This window comes from Squalius cephalus (genome assembly GCF_949319135.1).
Source record: "Squalius cephalus genome assembly, chromosome: 1".
Classification (NCBI taxonomy): Eukaryota; Metazoa; Chordata; class Actinopteri; order Cypriniformes; family Leuciscidae; genus Squalius; species Squalius cephalus.
This window is the reverse complement of record NC_137122.1, coordinates 54,992,566-55,012,737: the sequence shown is the minus strand read 5'-3', so window position 1 is coordinate 55,012,737 and position 20,172 is coordinate 54,992,566. Positions and strand designations below refer to the sequence as shown.

The window sequence follows — 20,172 nt, the reverse complement described above, 5'->3', positions numbered from 1 at the left end:
AGAATGGTCCCTGCACCCTCAGACAGTCCAGTCACTATGGCGCCTCTTCGGCAAAGCGGAAGTCGACCTTTTTGTGTCAAAAGACAACGCTCATTGCCCGAGATTTCTCTCGAAGAGCGAGGACGCGCTGGCCCAAACCTGGCTCCCAGAGCTAGTGAGGCTGTCGCACGTAGCCCCATGGCCGATCCCGGTGAGGAAAGATCTCCTCTCTCAAGCAGGTGGATCAATTTGGCATCCCCATCCAGAGCACTGGTCTCTGCAAGCGTGGACAGGGATGGGCAGTATTTCAGATACATGTATTTAAAATACGTATTTGAAATACAAAATACTATTTTGTATTTTGTATTTTAAAGCCTTTGGAAAATTTCAAATGTAATTTGTATTTAAATACATTTAAGGTGAGTATTTTTGTATTTGCAAAATACATAAAATACTTTTTGCCAGTCAACCTCTTTATCAGGGTATTGATTTTGTGCATCAACTAGTTCAGACCTTGGGCCCTATCTTGCACCCAGCGCAATTGACTTTGTACACCGACGCATGTATCATTCCTATTTTGCACCCGCGCACAGCGGACTTTTCCCTCCACAGACGCACATCGGTTAACTAAGAAATACACTTGCGCTCCCCGGGCTCGGTTCAGCACAAAGAGGAGGCGTGTTCCGGCACAAACGTTCCCTGGTGCTATTTTGCAGGTTTAAAAAACAATTCCGCCACTAAGTGGCGCGTTGCGCATGTTATTCATATGCTATTTTAAGGGCACATGCTTGGCCATAATCAATGTAGCGTAGCGTGTGCACAACGCGCATGCACTTTGATTCTCTCATCTACACAAAAGCAGCAGTTTTCATTTTTGCAAATCATACATTATTACGATAGATAGATAGATGGATAGATAGATAGATGGATAGATAGATAGATAGTTTATTATAAAAGCATACATCTAGCTTACACATTTACCCAAATTATCATACGCCTGTTTAACCGAAGTTAATTTGGGTGTGTTTCTCCATCCCCAATGTCACTTCTCTGTGTTTTACGGCCCTGACGAGAACATCGGTCTCCTCGGCTGTGAACCGCTCCTGGCAAATCCGCCGTTATAATAGGAATCCGCTATAGAATAAGCGCGCCTGCTCTTAAAGGGAAAGTGAGATGACGCTCTGATTGGTTTATTTCACGTTACGCCCAAACCACACCTATGAATAATGAAGCTACTTCAGACCAACCCATTTTAGATTTGCGTCAGGCGCAAGAGTAATTTATCCCGCCGGTATAATAGCAACAGCGTCCAAGACCCGCCCACAAAATTACTTGCGTTTCGCGCTTGATACTTGCGTTTCAGACCGTTAAAATAGGGCCCATTCACTAGCTCAGTATTGGATCAACGATTTTTTTTTTTTGGAATAAGGTGAGAATGTCATGATCTATTCTACTTGTTGATTAAAGTTAAAATAGTGCATTATTCACTTTAGTTAACATGAAAGAATAAAAGTGCACAGACAAGTGGGAAAATAGTAGCCTTGGAAAACCCAGACAAACTTCCGGCAAATTTAGATTTGCTCTGCAAGTAGACTGGCAAAGAGCCCATTCAAGCCGATTTCTAATCCGTCCAAATCGAGGCACCAATCAGAAACGTTGAGGCGGGCTTTACACGATGACGATCGCTCTGATTGGTTTTAGGTCTATCCAATTGCGCCCAGAGGCATTTGAGCGACGTCCTTTGGAAATTAGTTATTAATGAAGCTTTGCCAGACCATAACTCAGTTACTACTGAGAATGGTCTGGTTTTAACCAGGCTAGGAAAATAGCGTTAGCCAATCAGTCTTGACCGGTTGTTGATTTTTATCAACTAGCTTGTCAAATGTGTTTAAAGCATTACTGCATGTTAGGGCTGGGTGATATGACACTATCATAGTGATGATATAAAGTGTTAATTGATGGAACTTTTTCTAAATCGTTGACATAGATGGGCCTAATTGCACTGTTAGACTTTTCTGTAATTTCTACAGTTATTTACTTTAAATCCCCCAGTATTATACTGCTATTTCTCTTTACAGTAAATAACTGTGATTCCCATTGCATCATGGGAATTTTCTGTGACGTCTAACACCACATACAGAGACTTACTGTATTTTTAAAATTTGCTGTATACTACTGTATTTGACGTAACTGCCTCTCTGGCTGGCACCATTCCACCGTGCTTTTTATTTCCTAATTTTTGCTTTACACCTCGTGTCTACAACGCTATAATAATAGGCAGAGGCTGTCTATATTGGACACATTGAAGCGACCGGACCTTTAAATGCAAACCTGTTTGTCCCTTGTCAGAAATAGCGCGAGCGCTTGGAATCGTATCGGACTCGTATTAAATATAATGGCCGCGGCGCATCACTACACTGTCTGAGGGATTTGTCGTGTCGTGTCAGAGCATCCAGTGTAGGTAATGGGGTCTGTCTTTTGTTGGTTCGCGACGTTCGTGTCTGGCCCGGGGAAGAGACGGAATTCACTTCACCGAGAGAGAGATCAGCAAGCAAGGTAAAAAAAAAAAAAAAAAACCTTCTGTGTGTGTTGACAGGATTGTGCCCAGTTTAATGTTATAACGTTAGCGTTAGCCTAACGTTACTCGTCGTCAACATGGCGGTAACGAACTTTACCATGGTAAACTGAGCTAACGTTTCATTTTACACACTTTGTTAGATTGAATTGTCGAGTTAAAATATGCCAACGAGTACGCGTTTACATAAACAATAAATGTGAATAAACTAATGTGAAATTCTGTTTATAGCCTAATGTTGGCCTACTGATGAGAACCTTTATAGTTTTAGCATTATTTTTCAAACTATACCATATTATAGTTTTTTTTTAATGGAATTTAATATTTACTTCCATTTTTGTGTTTAAAGGCAACTGCAACAAAGCGCCAATTCGCGCCAGTGACTTCTAGCAAGATTCCAGAGGTAGGCAGCCCATTTGTGATATATTTTGAGATAAGTTTGCTGAAATGATTAGCATACGCTATGTGAAAATTGCTTTTGAGCCACTGGTGCAGACTAGGTAGCTTACAATATCTTATAAAATCTCTATAAACTTTATATCAAATAAGTGACCTTTGCATTATGTCTAACTTTATTACACAGCAAATGAACCAATCAGAAGATGGATCATTGTCTTTGTTCAGTCTCACCAGATTAAATGTATCCAGGTAAGCACTGCAGTAAAACTCTCACTAATTCATTCATACCAAATCTAGCATTCTAAACAACTTAAGTTTATATTTTTGCATTATTTTGATATTTTATTAGCCAGAAGACTCTACCATTGCAGTCCCACCTGACTAGGAAGGTCCTAATATCAGCGCACAGGTGGGTTAACTACTGTAGGAAGGAGAAAGATCATCACACAGTGATTTCTTGCATGTATCTTACTGTGTATTTGTCTCAAACAGGTACTCCTTCACTGCAGACAAGCTGAAATGGGCTAAACTCATCGATTTCAGTCGTTCTTTCTATGGATCTCAGCATTTTTGGACAGAATTTAGGATTTGTAAGTATTAAAATTTAATCTGGCATAATTTAATTTAGTTTTTTTGTATGCTATTTATTGACAAAAGCTGTTTACAAATATATATTCTTAAGTTTTTGTGAAAATAAAAATAATGTGACACTAATATTCTCTCTCTCTCTCTCTCTCTCTCTCTCTCTCTCTCATATAGTTTTGGAACCGGGATCTCCTCTGAAGGACTGAGTACATTTGTGTTTGTGGACACGCATGCAGACCAGGGAACATTCTGATGTAGTCAATCAAGTTCTGAACAGGAACCAATCTTTGGAGAAGTTCATTTATTCACAAAGGTGGACAAAAACATTGTGTTGGCTTTTTAAAGATTATTTTGATGATAATTTTTACTCCTATGCTGTAGAAAAGATGGAGTAGACAGTCAGACATTGATAATAATAAGAAATGTTTCTTGAGCATCAAAGAGACTTATTTCAAAAACATTGACACTTAAATACTTCTTTTGGCCACCAGTGTACATGAATCCAACACATTTTTGGAAATAAGTGAAATTATTTTTAAGGTGGGGTTATGTGTCTTGTATTGTGAAAAGAACTGTGTTTTGTCCTGTTTTGGACATTTCCTTTTTGAATGCTTAAAAATGTATTTATATTCTGCAGTTTTATGAATGTAATGGTTGATATTTCATTTACATTTTACATTTACATTTATTCATTTAGCTGACGCTTTTATCCAAAGCGACTTACAATTGCTATATATGTCAGAGGTCGCACGCCTCTGGAGCAACTAGGGGTTAAGTGTCTTGCTCAGGGGCACATTGGTGTCTCACAGTGGATTCGAACCCGGGTCTCTCACACCAAAGGCAGGTGTCTTATCCATTGCGCCACACCACCACCATATTTCATTATAATACTTGTATAAGCTAAACAACCAATGACTCTACATTCATTTAGTCAAATGCTAATGTTTTTTTTATGGTTTTATGTATGTTTTCAAAAATGTTTGCAGTGAAGGACAGCACATAATGTGTTAATTTAACACGTTTACACATCTTTGTGCTAACCTCTCTGACATATTTACTTTGTTAAAATCATTAACACAATGAATGAGTTAAAATTAACACAAAAAATGTTGTCTCTAAACTCACCCATTAATGTGTAAAAATTTCACACATCATTTCCAGCATTGGCATGTTTATTTTGTGATATATACGAAATGTTTTAAATAAAAAAATGGTATTTTGTGATAACTTTGTCTAATTGGTTTGTATGAAAGTAGTACTTATGTAGGATAAAAATAAAATTAATCATATATCAAAATTATCAAATCTAATTTATATTTAGTACAAATAAAAATAATTACAGTAGTGTACTGATTAGCTTCATTTTTACAGTAATGCACTGTACTGATTAGCTTCGTTTTTACAGTAATGCACTGTATTTACACAAAACTGAAATACGGTTTGGTACTGTAACTCTTAATTACAGTAACTTACTGGCAACAGTGTTGCCAGTAAGTTACTGTAAAAAACCCTTGAAAAGTCTAACAGTGTGTGGGGTAAGCAAATTTATCCGTGCAGCTTTTAGTGGGCAGGAATTATTGGAACGTTGGAGTGGAAAAACAAACACTGATGAATGATACTCCACAAAAATCTTCAGCTTTTAGTTTTATTGTACATGAAAAATAATAATAAAAAAGGGGGAAATAGTGTCAAATGAATCTAAATTAATTCTAAATGAAATCTCTATTTAGATACACTTTCTAATTTGAATAAACTTATAGAAACAAATAAACTTTACATAAAATAAACATAAAATTACTTAAAAAGCATTGGACTACCTGCAAAAAAAAAAAAAAAGAGTTTGAAATTCAGTTTATGCTGTGGAATCAAAACTGATATTGAGAATTGTGAAAACATGATATTGTTACTGTTAAGTAAAATTAAGATTTTGGTCATATCGCCCATCTATATTCTTTGCTAGATATTAGAAAATGTTCCCACAGTTTTACATACAGTATGAATTTTTTAATAGTGTTCCACAAGTAATAGACTACATTGTAACCAGAAATAAGTATATAAATGGCTGCTATTTTGCATAAGTTTATTTGTAATTGCCAGAAAGAAGTCAGTAGGCCTATGTAGTTTCTTCATTCACTGTGACCTATACTTGCACTGGATGGCCAATTCCACTTGTATTTTGTGTATTTTCAAAATACAAAATACTGTATTTGTATTTAAATACATTTTTTCACACAGTATTTTGTATTTGTATTTAAATACATTTTTCCACACAGTATTTTGTATTTGTATTTTAAATACATTTCCATGTATTTATGCCCATCTCTGAGCGTGGATAATCAACGGATACCTGTTGTTTTGCCAGAAGGGTCGTGAACATGATCACACAGTCTAGAGCTCCTTCTACGAGAAGACTCTACGCGTCTAAATGGTCAGTGTTCTCCAAATGGTGCGCTACAAGGAGCTTGGACCCACACACGTGTGGGGTTTCGTGGGTGCTTTCCTTCTTTCAAGAGCTGTTGGACAAGGGCAGGTCCCCTTCCACGCTCAAAGTGTACATTGCGGCTATTGCAGCGTTCGCGGAGTCGACGCGCAGCCGTGCGATAGGAAGGAACGAGCTCATCATCCGCTTCCTTAGAGGAGCCAGGAGGATGAATCCCCCGCGGCCCCCTCCGGTTCCTATTTGGGATCTTTCTATGGTCCTGGAGGCCCTGAAAGCGTTTCCCTTTGAACCGTTAGAATCCGTGGATCTAAAATACCTCTTGCTCAAGACCGTTTTTCTGATAGCTCTGTCATCAGTAAAACGTGTGGGGGATCTAAACGCGCTGTCTGTTAGCCCCACATGTCTCGAGTTCGGACCAAATGACTCTAAAGTCATCCTCAAACCGAGACATGGTTACATCCCCAAGGCGATTGGCACTCCCTTCAGAGCACAGATCATCTCCCTATCGGCTCTGCCAGCATCCGATAGCGAGGACAGTGATAACCTCCTATGCCCCATCAGGGCGCTGAGAGTTTACATCACGCGCTCCGCCACCTTCAGGCATTCTGAGCAGCTCTTTGTTTCATTTGGTGGGCGCACCAAGGGTCTTGCCGCCTCGAAACATAGCCTGTCCAGATGGATAGTGGACGCTATCGTCCTGCTTATGCGATGCTGCTTATGCGTCCAAACACCTGCAGTGCCCTATGGGCATCAGGGCCCATTCCACTAGAAGCATGGCTTTGTCGTGGGCTTGGTCCAGCGGGGTTTCTATTCACGACATTTGTATGGCGGCAGGCTGGGCCTCCCCCTCTACATTTGTGAGGTTTTATAACCTGGAAGTTCCCGCCTTGCAGGCTAAACTTTTGTCAGTCTAAGTGATGTGTATGTTCTGCCCAGTTGTTCATGTGCAGACTACTCTCATGTCACTACTAGCTCTTCTGGTTGAGCTGCACAAATGGGTGAGACTCTATATACATAGACCGCCGGAGCCGCTCTGTATTTCCCCATGAGGTGTTTGTGTACTTGTGCTGGCCCGCGTTGCTGGCCGCCTATTCTCCACACAGCTGCACAAAGGGGTGATGCTCTCTATACATAGACCGGCGGAGCCGTTCTATTTTTTCCCTGTGATGTGCTTATGTACTTGTGCTGGCCCGAGTTGCTGGCCGCCTTTTCTCCACACGTTTATACATAGACCATGTAACGAATGCAAGAATCATGATTCTGTTTTCCCTGCACACAAAACTCCAGAAGCCTTGTCATTATAAATTTTGGCAAAACTTTTAACGTTTAACCTGAAAATGTAACTCATGGCCTTGGTGCCGTCAGGTCTGCGTCTCTGACACTTATGGCATCTCAGAGATACTCCAGAAACCTGAAACCAACATTCTTCTTCCCTGTGGGGAGCTTCAAAAGGACCCACAGAGAGATAACGAAACTTTCTATGTGATATACACACACACACACACACACACACAAACATCCTTTGTGTGTTATTCAGGATAGAAATATAATTGTAATGTATGTAACGCAGATTTGTATTTGGCCTTCCTGTATGCATGTTTTATTAATTTGTTTGATCATATAATTATGATTTTCTAGTGTTTAGCTCTGAAATGTATTTTTGAAGAATGTTTCTCCCAGTGGAATTGCATCCCGTAACCCGATCTTACGGCAGGTCATAAAGTTTGACCACCAATGTTTCAGCGGCTCATCAAGCTCCTCTGCTAGAGAGATAACGGGGAGGCAACATTCCAACGCACACACATACACAAACTTTGAAGATTAAACTTAGAATATACAGTAAGCATGTCATATTTCATATACTCCTGTGTGTTTCCCAATTTATATTCACTCCGTATTTGAAGGAACGAACCTTAAAATGCTTGTAATATGCATCTTATGTAATTTTGCATTCCTATGTATTGTATTCCTATCTTCATATGATGTGTGTGATATCGTTGAAATTCTCTCAATCTAACGGAGTTGAATTACGATAACCAACTGCAGTAATTTGTATCATTGCGACACATTTCATATGTCGTGAGCAAATCTTCTTAATTTCATCTCCTCATGACACATTCAAGTGGGCGTGTCTAAACAGGACAAAGGAAAAATCTTCCCGCCCGAGATGCTCTAAGATGATTGGATCACGTACGCGAAACAGGCGTGAGCCATCCTCTCCATAAGAGACTGACACAGAACTTTCTCTAGAGCAATTTTACGAACCCTCTTCATCAGCGAGACCATCCATGGCTCCCTTTTAGGGAGCTTTTCTCCGTTTATATTTTCCTTTCCTTGCAGTCTTTTAGTTTTGTTTCGTCTTCGGACTTCAGCCGACAACTTCAACTCAAAGGAAAAGACTCTTTTGAAATTCCCGCGACCGTGCTCCTCGTCCGGGAGGACACATGCACGAGCACTCGTCATGTAAAGAGGCTCTGGTTCCAGAACTCCTCAATAGGGAGTGTTCTCCGTTTTCTTTTCCTTTCTTTACTGAGTATTATTTTCATATTCGCCTCTTCCTACACGAAGGAAATGAACTCTGAATTGTTTCGCTGGTAACTTCACGTACGGTGAACTTTTAAACCTTCGCGCGAGTCTGCTTGCACCGGAAGACACTAAAGACTGCACAGATCCAAAAGGACGACCCACGCATGCTCGTCTTTCACAAATACAAAGAGAACCATACACAAGTATTGATTGGATTTGATTGATGTGATTTCTTGTTGTCTCTCTCAAGGTTACATTGCCTGTGATTTTGCCATGCTGAGATCATCTCGGTGATCTCTCTCATCCTGACCTTTAGTTTCACTTTCTCCCTTTCATTCTCTCTCTCTCTCTCATTTTCGTTATTCGTTTAGTCTTGTATTTTGTTTACGTGTCCTGTACATACATATTTACTGGTGTAAATTGTAGTATTTTGTATTCCTTAGTTCGATGCTATTAGTCCAATTATTAAAATTCCATATATCCTTGATTGCATCTTGTCTTAAATGCTCATTTTACGAAGTCAATGATTTGTTGATCCAAGCTACATGCTTTATCTTGTTACGATTTAAGTAACCTAATTTTATAAACACAGCGAGTTGGTTTTTTTTTTCAAAGCCAGAAAAAATACTCTTTCTTGCGTTTGTAAGAAGGATCATTTTACTTGAGATTTGATAAGTTAATCTTACGTTAATGTTTGCTGGACAAACAGATTGTTTGATAACTAAATTAATTCCATTGAAAGTTATCCCATAACTTAGATTTGAAATAAGATTATTGATATATGAATGAGGAATTATAATTCGTTGTGATTGGTTATTCATATATGCATATCGATCTAGTTTCAGTTTCAATAAATTAATGTAACTGTAATATGCTAAATATTAATCATATTCATGATTAATTATTAAAATTCCCTATAGATCATTTGAGCTAATGTTAAATGTACTACTAATGCCAGTGCGGTTACAACCGGCAGAGCCGCTCTGTATTCCTATGAAGTGCTTATGACATTTGCTGGCCGCCTGTTCCCGCATGTTGTGTTCCACGGGCTTCCCTGGGACTCATGCAGTGATGCTCGGCGCGCACGGCGTTGACAAGGGTGTTCCCGTAGCATAAGCAACTTACACAATACGAGAGAACCTCTCATAAGTTCTCGGTTACCTAACGTAACCTCGGTTCTCTCTAGAAGAGGGAACGAGTATTGCGTAACCTGCCGTGTTCGCGCCACGAGCTTATTAGCGTCAGTCAATGAAAAGCAGAGTTCAGCATGTTGTGCCCTTCTTTATATACGCTAAGCCACACCCATTCTGGTGGGCTGTGACGGGTAGAGGGCGCATAGCGCCCTCATTGGTCGTGACGTCACGCAGGGCTCACCGATAGGCTGCTGCAGTTGCCGCAGGACAGCCAATGAGCACGCTTATACAGCCTGCTATGGTCTGCTGGCTGCCGCACTGCGTTGACAATAAATACAAAATTAAGGATCATTTTTTGGCTTCAGATCTCTAAACAAAAAAGACTTTACCCATAGCGTAAGCAACTTACGCAATACTCGTTCCCTCTTCTAGAGAGAACCGAGGTTACATTAGGTAACCGGGTACGTTTTATGCAGTGTTTAATAAAAATATCAATTTTTCTGCTCACCGTGTTTCTGTTGTTGTTAAAATAACCGAGTCATTTGCAGCTCTTACAGTTTTTCTGAATTGGCTTCCTAACCGTGTCAGTACGAAACAAGTCCTCATAATCACTCATCTCGGGACCCTGTTGTTGTACAGCATGTTCTTCTGGGATAAGTTGTATGAGATTTAAGGTCCTTTCACACTGAATCCGAAATTTTCGCATGCGTTTTTTCGTATCGTCATTCTGTGGCTCTTTCAACTGTCAAAACACCATTCAAATGCTTGTTACGGATACGAAAAACGCAGGAAATCGAACCCGATCCGATTTTTTTTTTTTTTTGATGGATGAAAGTTTCGGAGGCAGTGTGCAAGTGTGATTGACATAACGTGAGGTTGTATTTATTTTTTAACGTGCGAAAATATCGGACGCGAATTTCGCGCTCATTGTGCAAGGGCCTTAAACCTCATGCTGTCTGTCTGGTTCTTAACATTTATATCCACTATGTGGAATTGCAGTTTCCCCCTGAAAGAACTAGGGTGGCAGTGCCCAGTGTCTGAATTGTTTGACCACCATAGGCTATCAGATTTACTCTGTTTGACTGATCAATTTGAGCGTTTGGGGTCAACGGCAATGTGGATACAGACATAACATTGCTTTTAGCTCCAGTGTCTATTTTCAGCTTGTCCTGCTTGTTACAGGTTGTTTTGAGAGTGGTGAATATTTCTCATTTGTTTACAAGCAGGTCCACGCTTTCACAATGAAAATATTATTGGTGGGCTTCACTTTCCACTTCATTTACTCTGTGTAGGTTTTTTTCACCAGTTCCACTAGATGGCGCCATCCACCCAGCTGAATATTGAGGCTTGGATCAACAACACTTGGCAAAGTGATTCCATTTGTTGCATGAGTTGCAGCGTTTATTAAAAGCTGGGCATTTGTTGCGCTCATAATCATGCTCACCTCCACAATTGTTACATCAGGTTTTTGCACTGTGATATTGAATGCATGTCTGTCCATTATTATGTTTCGTTCTGGCAAGCGCTATCTCATCAAATGTTTTAATTAATACATCAGGATCCTTTTTGTCCTCACCCTCTTGAAAGTGAAATGATTCATATTTGTCTAGTGCACCCGAACCGGCTAAATTGAGGAGAGTGCAAGCTTGCACTTTTTTTATTTGTCTGACAGTCCTGCTTTGCTATACACGTCCCATTCATTCCCTCTTGAATTTCAGCCAGTTGTTAGCGATGTCTTCATCAAAAACGAGCGGTTCTATGCGCCGTAGATTTTGACTCATGATTTGTCAGCTATCGAGCTTCTGACACCATGTAGAAGTGCACAAAACAGAGGAGTCGTTTGAAAACTTTGTGATGAACTGGTTTAATGTGTGACCTCTAGAGCAGGGGTTTTCAAACTTTTTGTGTGTGTGGACCACTATTTGTAATCAAGAATTTTCGCGGACCACCTCATAATACACATAATAAAATATGTCTACACAGAGTCCTACCTGAATTAATCTGCACCTCTAAATAGGCTTGCTAGCTCTAAAACTATCATTGGTCATCACATCAGTACAACAGGCTTGTTAAAAGAAAGTTTACTGCACAAAACGGCTGCCACATATTTAATTTATTTATTTACTCAGGCAAAGGTTCAAATAATCAGGTTCATTTGAACAACAGGCTTATTTCTATAGCAATGGAGTATGAAATCTATACAGTAATAAGAACACTGGAATATAGTCAACATTTCAAAACCTTTGGCGATTTTAGGGGATTATTAATCTTCAGAGTTTTACAAGTCCTCAAAAAGTAGGCTTGCTTGAGTTTGTCCACTTAACAGCACATCTGCAAAACATTTCAGAAACGCGAGATCAAGAAACTAACTGGAATTAAAATAATAACAGGCCTTATTCATTCCATTTATAAACATTTCGTTTCATATAAACTGCCTATGCCTAACTGTGCGTTCACCGGACGCGAATAGCGCGTCAAATTCAAAAAGGGATCATATGTCAAATTCGCGCCTGCCGCGTCTAGTGATACGCTTGACCACTTTGTATCAATTCGCGCGTGAAGAGCGAAATTGACGCGCGTAAAAACAAAAGTTTGAAGCGAAATTTCGTCCGGTGTGAACGCACCATTAAAGGCTATGCGTGTGATGTGATAATGAGAACATATTTGCCTCTGCCCTTTTCTCTTCAGAGAACCTGTTGCTATCCACCGAACCAATGTTGTGGTTCTAACGGCACTGAACTTGAATGTCACGGCCGAACACCACTTGGCTATTTTAGTAATCACACAATAACTTGACAATTTAATTAAAATGTTATATCAATATAGGCCTACATATTCTTTTTACTTTTTTTTATGGGAATTTCCTGGTAAAATGAAGGTAAAAAAAATATATTATTTTATATTTTATTTTGCCTTTCCACGGACCACCTGCAGTACTCTCACGGACCACTAGTGGTCCGCGGACCACAGTTTGGGAATGGCTGCTCTAGAGAATCTGAACACCCGCCAGTACAGAAATCAGTTCAGTGTTTATTTAATGTGGTTCAGTAATTGTAGTTCATCAATTATGAAATTAGTTCAATATGGCTATAAAGCAGCTCTGGAGAAAACAGTAATGTCATCATCCAGCTCAGTTCAGCTCTCAAACAATAGTGTCTGTGCATTCAAGTCAATAATGTTTATGCATCTGCTATTAAGTTTAATACTTACTTTTTTTTCTGACATAATTTTTATTATTCTGGTATGAATGCATGTCTATTAGTTTATAAACTGTGTAACCTATCTAAAATTATCTTGCAGGCTATCAAGACACGGTTTAGCACCATCCTTGACAGTGATGAAGCTTTGTTGCATTATCATTCAAGCTGCGCTGGCTGAGGGATGAAACAAGAAAAGTACCCTCATGTAATATGGGAATCGCACGAGCTAAAGCAAGAAAAGGGGAAGAAGGGGAACAGATGCTTAGAGCCGTACCTTTCTTTAACAATGAAGTAGAAACTCCGCTCCCAAACAAACAAGTCATTAATCGCCACTCGTAATGTAGCGAGGGCAGGGAGGGACATGCGATTCAAATTGCTGTTTGGTATCTATTATACTCCTGTCTTGATATATATAGACAGTATATAAACTGGACACAGCGACCCCATTGGATTCAACGGAGAAAAGTGAAGTCAATTAGAAGCACTTCTTCCTGATGGCTGAGCGTACTGTGCAGACTCAAACTGAGCTTGACGACGTAGATGTGACATGAGCAACCCGTCTGTCTTCTAGTAGCTGTGCCAAGAGAAATCTGAATCATTCCCTTCCGAATCTTGCAGAGACAGAGAGCGTGAGTAGGAGGTGTCCATGAGCTAGGAGCAGGAGAAACTTTTGCTAGGTATTCTGATTAATTATTTTGTCATTTTGGTCTGCTAATCAATGGCGGCGCCTGGGGAAAAATTCAATATTTTATGAAACAGTAAAATCAAACAATAAATAGACAGAGACAATTTCACACAGAGCTCTTGCTGAAGGCACAGAAGCTGACATTGTTTGGTCCAGGTGTGCTTTATAGCTTCCTGGTCATGATGTCTCCTGCCTATGACGTTCTGTCACTCCATTGGACTGTGATAGCACACGTGCTTCAATCCAGCAGAGGTGTTCCCACAGCATCATTCTCCACGCAGAGCTTGTTCCCTTGAAAGGGAATGTTGCTTTTTTTATGAAACTAAACCGACATTCAAGTGTTGATAAAAAAAAAAGAAAGCATGAAGCTGTAGTATAGGCAGTGAATTGTTCTGACCAGGATACCCCCATACAGTTCGTGTAGTTGGTATCACCCTCTGGTGTATGAAGACTAGTAAAATAAGCTCAACGATAACTCCTTTGTGTATGTGTCTTAATGCTAATTAAGTCCGGTGACATGCCCCCAAGGAAGAAAATTTTGAAAAATAACCCCTGAAATGATGACTTCTGGTGAATATTGTGGAAACTAATTGATACATTTAGATAAATATATTTCATACATTATAGCATATTGTAATGCAACTTATTAGGCCTAGATATTTATAGAAGAGCAAAGTAGGCCTAATCAATATTCAAGACTGAACCACATAGATGTGAAATATAAAGGCTATCATGATCATTTTGCCAACAATGAACCATGGATTTGTTTAGTTTATAATATGTTTTATTTTTAACTTAAACAAATACAACATATAACATTCAAAACTTATTGGCTTAGACTGCATTTGAAGAAAAATAAATAACAGTTTTCTGTAGCCTTGTGCAAACTTATTCAATAGAATTAGACTTCTAGAATGTTCTTTCCAGTGCAAAAAAATATATTTTTAATTTAATTAGACAACATTTTAAGGAAGTGTAGTGCAAATATCTTTATATAATTATACTTCCATTATAGTTAACTTTCTTTCCAGTGCAAAACAATAATACATAAAAAAACAGCTAATAAAGAAAATATAAAATATTGCACTCAAATACTGCATTCAAGCAATACAACACCTGTATATGTATATTTTTGTGCTCTTTTCCTTTTCGCCGGCTGCTTGGAGGTAGTCATTTTTACATTTCCCGCTGTTGTCACTTGTCGTCATCGTTGCTACGATACGTGACTCACAATGACTAAAACGACCAATTAAAAGGGCATTCTCTGATGATGTTCCAAGATGTTAAAAACGCTACGCTGATCATAGACAAACGGAGAGAAATTTACATCTATCGCACCGTCGGGTTTTTTTTCTTATAGCCTACAAATATCTTCGTTCATAGTCTGACATATATTAGAAGCTATGTGTCTGTCATGGATTTGCACTGAATTGATTCTCAAAAATACGGAACAAAGTGCGTTCCGTATCAGTTCAATACGGAACAAGACTTTTATGTGTCAAATACGGGACGATTCTGTATTATACGGAACAGTTGGCAACCCTAATTGCATAGGAGAAGAGGCACTAGACATTTATAATTCGCTCAAGATCGAATACGAGGATCCACAACGTAAAAAATTATCAGAAGTCCTCGCAGCACTGCGAAAATACTGTGCTCCGCGAAAGAATACCGTCTTTGAACAACATCAGTTCTGGGCCCACACATTCTCTGAGCAAGCAGGCATAGATAAATTCCTCACGGAGCTAAGAAACAAAGCACGCACATGCGAATTCGGAGAAACTGAAGTTCTCATGATACGAGACAAAATAGTATTCAGCATACAGACTCTGGCCTTCGTGAACGATTGCTGTTTATATCTGAGTTGACCCTTTCAAAAGCCATTGCTATGTGCAGAGCTAAAGAAGTCACGAGGGCACAAGTTACAGCTATGGCAGCATCATCAGAAACACAATTTGTGCATGCCATCACTAAAAAAAAGCAGCAGCCTTAATGGAGATCAAACAAACCAGCCGTGCACAAACAAATGACAGCGCCAACTAGAGGACATTCAAAAAATTGTGGCAAATGCGGACGCATTCACATGCCAAGGCAGTGCCCTGCCTACAATGAAGTGTGTAAAAAATGTGGCAAAAAGAACCACTTTGCACTTGTGTGCAAATCAAAAGCCAAAATGGACGTGCTCGACATAGATACCGAGATATCTGGGATAGACACACTGTTTGTCGGTACTGTAGTTCAAACACGTCAGAGACAGGCTGGCACACAAATCTGAGTATGGCAGGCACAGTTGTCAACTTCAAGCTCGACACGGGCGCTGAAACAAACGTCATTCCAATGAAAATCATTGATCAGCTTCAGGTTCCTGTGAACATCCAAAAGACAAACACAGTGCTTGTGTCGTATGGAGGCACCCGCATCAAACCAGAAGGTGTTGTTAAACTCCATGTGCAGTCTAAAAATAAAACAACTGACATGATGTTCTTTGTAACTACAGCGTCAGATATAGCCCTACTGGGGAGACAGGCATCTGTGCAGTTGGACCTCATAAGAAGAGTAGACGCTCTCACACCATCATCACCCGCCACAAAAAGCGGCCGCTATGCATCAGTGTTTCAAGGTTTGGGCCAGTTTCCAGGATTGCACCATATTCACACTGACCCTTCCGTTCCTCCGGTAATACACGGCTGCAGGAAGATACCGTATGCAGTCCATGACCGACTCAGAGAGACACTGGATGAATTGGAGAAAAGGGGTGTCATAAGCAAAGTCAAGTCAAGTCAAGTTTATTTATATAGCGCTTTTCACAATACAGATTGTATCAAAGCAGCTTCACAGTATTAAATTAAAATAATACATCAATGTTTGTTTCTAGTGGAAAACGTCTCGGTTACATATGGTAACCCTCGTTCCCTGAGGGAGGGAACGGAGACGTACGTCGTGGTGAACGACGAATAGGAATCTCGCTAGAGAGGCCAATCTACTTCGAGTGAAACTAAACAAGCCAATACACATTGGCGTGCAATCATTTGCATCAGCTGTGCAGCCTCGCAGCGCGGGTATTTAACGAGCAGCTGGTGAGATTGCACTTCAGTTTTTTGCTGAGGAGCCAAGCCTGAAAAAGCTGGTCGCCCCGGCGGGTAGCGGCAGATGTGGCAACGGGACGTACGTCTCCGTTCCCTCCCTCAGGGAACGAGGGTTACCATATGTAACCGAGACGTTCCCTATCGTCCGGTCACTACGACGTACGTCGTGGTGAACGACGAATAGGAATCCCTACCAAAGTGCCACAGCTGCTGCACCCCATCCAGCGCCCTGAGTAAGCCTCTACACCTTCTTGCCTGGAAGGACGATAGGAAGGGGCTTACACCGAGAGTATCCTTCACTGTTGTTCCGTGATAACCCATACAGTGAGATTATTGGATAACACTGGGAAGCGTGCCCGAATTGAGGGAAGGGAACGCTGCGGAAACCACATTCTTAAGAAGAGTTATGTGGGAATACACATATGGACTAACCCAAGGGTTGTACTGCATATGAATAAAGGGTGACTTAGCCCAAGGGAAAGACACAGGCTTCCGTTTAAGAGCAGCCGTGGAAGATATACACATATGGGATCCCCGTAGGGTCACACATATGGGACCCAGCCTAGACCCGGTTCTCAAAGATTCAGCGGGTAAAGGCCTGGCACCGGACGCTCCGCCACGTCCAGGCCGAGGGTGTTTGGAGGACTCGACAGGTTTTAACTCTGGAGCAATAAGGATGCACAGTAGGGTGCAGCAAGCCGACAGAGCCGGTACTCTCAGTGCTTCTACCCGTTTAGGGTGAGAACACGGGAGGACACGGGCTCTACACGTAGGCTATAGTATCTAGCGAACGTGTTAGGTGTCGCCCAGCCCGCAGCTCTACAGATATCTGTTAGCGAGGAGCCACGTGCCAGCGCCCAGGAGGATGCAACGCCTCTCGTGGAGTGTGCATGCAACCTGAGCGGGCAGGGCACGCCTTGAGCTTCGTAAGCCAAGGCGATGGCATCCACTATCCAGTGGGCCATCCTCTGCTTGGAGACAGCCTTTCCCTTCTGCTGGCCTCCGTAACAGACAAAGAGCTGGTCTGAGGTCCTGACGCTTTGTGTTCTGTCCACGTACATACGCAGAGCGCGAACGGGACAGAGCAAAGCCAGGGCTGGGTCTGCCTCCTCCAGGGGCAGCGCTTGCAGGTTCACTACCTGATCTCTAAAGGGAGTGGTAGGAACCTTGGGCACATAGCCAGGCCGGGGTCTCAGTACAACATGGTTGTCACCCGACCCGAACTCTAGGCACGATTCGTCGACCGAAAATGCTTGCAGGTCCCCTACCCTCTTGATCGAGGCCAGTGCAACCAGCAGCAAAGTCTTCAAGGAGAGAAGCTTTAAGTCTGCTGACTGCAAAGGCTCAAAGGGAGCATCCTGAAGTGCTCGAAGCACCAGGGAAAGGTCCCAAGAGGGTATGGAGGGGGGACGAGGAGGATTTAATCGTCTCGCCCCCCTAAGGAACCTGACGACCAGGTCGTGCTTCCCAACTGTTTTGCCATCTATGTGGTCATGATATGCTGAAATAGCAGCAGCATGTACTTTAAGGGTGGAGGGAGACAGCCTTCGCTCCAACCCTTGCTGCAAGAAGGAAAGCACTGACCCTATCGAACATCTTCGGGGGTCCTCTCTGCGGGAGGAACACCACTCGACAAACAGGTTCCACTTCAAGGCGTACGCACGTCTCGTAGACGGCGCTAGCGCAGAAGTGATGGTGTTAAGTACCTCTGGGGGTAAGTCACCTAGAACCTCCGCGTCCCGTCCAGGGACCAGACATGGAGTTTCCAGAGGTCCGGACGCGGGTGCCAAAGGGTGCCCCGTCTCTGAGTCAGAAGATCCTTCCTCAGAGGAATGGGCCAGGGAGGGACTGTCACGAGGAGCATGAGTTCTGGGAACCAAGTCCGGGTGGGCCAATAGGGAGCCACCAGAAGGACCTGCTCCTCGTCCTCCCTGACTTTGCACAGGGTCTGTGCAAGTAGGCTCACTGGGGGAAAAGCATATTTGCGGAGGCCCCGGGGCCAGCTGTGTGCCAGTGCATCCGTGCCGAGTGTTCCCTCGGTCAGGGAGTAAAACAACCGGCAGTGGGAGGTCTCTGAGGAGGCAAACAGGTCTACCTGAGCCTCTCCGAACTCTCTCCAGATCAGCTGAACCACCTGGGGGTGGAGTCGCCATTCTCCCGGAAGCACAGCTCGTGATAGCTCGTCGGCCACACGGTTGAGCACACCGGGGACATACATGGCTCGAAGCGACCTCAGATGCTTCTGACTCCAAAGGAGGAGATGGCGGGCGAGTTGCGACATGCGACGGGAGCGTAGACCACCCTGGTGGTTGATGTACGCAACGGTCGCAGTGTTGTCCGTACGGACCAGCACGTCTCTGCCCTGTAGCGGCCTTTTCAGGCGGCTCAGAGCGAGATGTACTGCTAGCAACTCGAGGCAGTTGATGTGCCAGTGCAGTTGGGGGCCCGTCCACACCCCTGACACTGCATGCCCGTTGTACGTGGCACCCCAGCCGGTGGCAGAGGCATCTGTGAAAACCACAGCATGCCTGGACACCTGTTCCAAAGGGACTCCTGCCCGGAGGAACGAGGGGTCTGACCACGGACTGAAGGTTTGACGGCACTCCGGTGTGATTGCCACCCGGTGAGTGCCGTGATGCCACGCCCATCTCGGGACTCGGCCGTGAAGCCAGTGCTGAAGCGGTCTCATATGAAGCAGGCCGAGCGGAGTTACCGCTGCTGCCGCTGCCATATGCCTCAGGAGCCTCTGAAAGAATTTCAGTGGGACCGCCGTCCTGCCCTTGAACGTGTTCAAGCAGTTCAGCACCGACTGAGCGCGTTGCTCTGTGAGGTGCGCTGTCTGTGCGACCGAATCCAACTCCATACCGAGATAAGAGATCCTCTGCACAGGGGCGAGTTTGCTCTTCTCCCAGTTGACCTGAAGGCCCAGCTGGCTGAGGTGCCTGAGCACGAGGTCCCTGTGTTCGCATAACTGATCTCGAGAGTGTGCTAATATGAGCCAGTCGTCGAGATAGTTGAGAATGCGAACGCCCTGTTCTCTCATGGGAACAAGGGCCCCCTCCGTGACTTTCGTGAAGACACGGGGGGACAGGGCCAGCCCGAAGGGTAGGACCTTGTACTGATATGCTCGACCCTCGAACGCAAAGCGCAGAAACGGCCTGTGTCGAGGAAGAATCGAGACATGAAAGTACGCGTCCTTCAGGTCGATCGCTGCAAACCAATCTTGGGGACGGATGCATTCGAAAATGCGTTTCTGCGTGAGCATTTTGAACGGTAGCCTGTGAAGGCTCCGATTCAAAACTCGCAGGTCCAAGATCGGTCGTAACCCACCACCTTTCTTGGGTACAATGAAGTAGGGACTGTAGTGCCCTGACCTCATATCGGCTGGAGGGACCGGCTCTATCGCGTCCTTCGCCAGTAGGACTGCGATCTCCGCGCGCAAGACATGGGCATCGGCTGCTCTCACTGTAGTGGAGTGGATGGCCCGAAACTTGGGGGGACGCCGGGCGAACTGAATCGCATAGCCGAGCCTGATGGTCCGAATGAGCCAGCGAGACGGGCTGG

General features: G+C 42.8%; 2 protein-coding genes across 3 annotated transcripts in view; both read left to right on the top strand.

Moving 5' to 3' along the window:
- mcrip1 (MAPK regulated corepressor interacting protein 1) overlaps positions 1-20,172 on the top strand; it is a 362,891-nt gene that overhangs the window by 298,539 nt on the left and 44,180 nt on the right. The gene's annotated exons all lie outside the window — the stretch shown is intronic.
- On the top strand, positions 2,433-4,763 carry LOC307155728 (uncharacterized protein). 2 transcript variants are annotated; one of them, XM_079866621.1, is made up of 6 exons: positions 2,604-2,658; positions 2,904-2,957; positions 3,138-3,202; positions 3,303-3,362; positions 3,446-3,543; positions 3,713-4,763. In XM_079866621.1, exons 1-6 carry the CDS (start codon positions 2,635-2,637, stop codon positions 3,742-3,744), a joined length of 333 nt encoding a protein of 110 aa, XP_079722747.1. In that variant the 5' UTR covers positions 2,604-2,634; the 3' UTR covers positions 3,745-4,763. The 2 variants fall into 2 exon arrangements, 1 of the variants encoding a protein (XP_079722747.1); XR_013820559.1 differs by lacking the exons at positions 2,604-2,658; positions 2,904-2,957 and adding an exon at positions 2,433-2,535.

What these genes read in the sequence shown, in the direction of transcription:
- LOC307155728 (XM_079866621.1), top strand. Translation starts at nt 2,635, where the DNA reads ATGGCGGTAACGAACTTTACCATG. An exon ending in CGGTAACGAACTTTACCATG is followed by an intron (nt 2,659 to 2,903) that starts GTAAACTGAGCT and finishes TTGTGTTTAAAG; the next exon opens with GCAACTGCAACAAAGCGCCA. An exon ending in GTCCTAATATCAGCGCACAG is followed by an intron (nt 3,363 to 3,445) that starts GTGGGTTAACTA and finishes TGTCTCAAACAG; the next exon opens with GTACTCCTTCACTGCAGACA.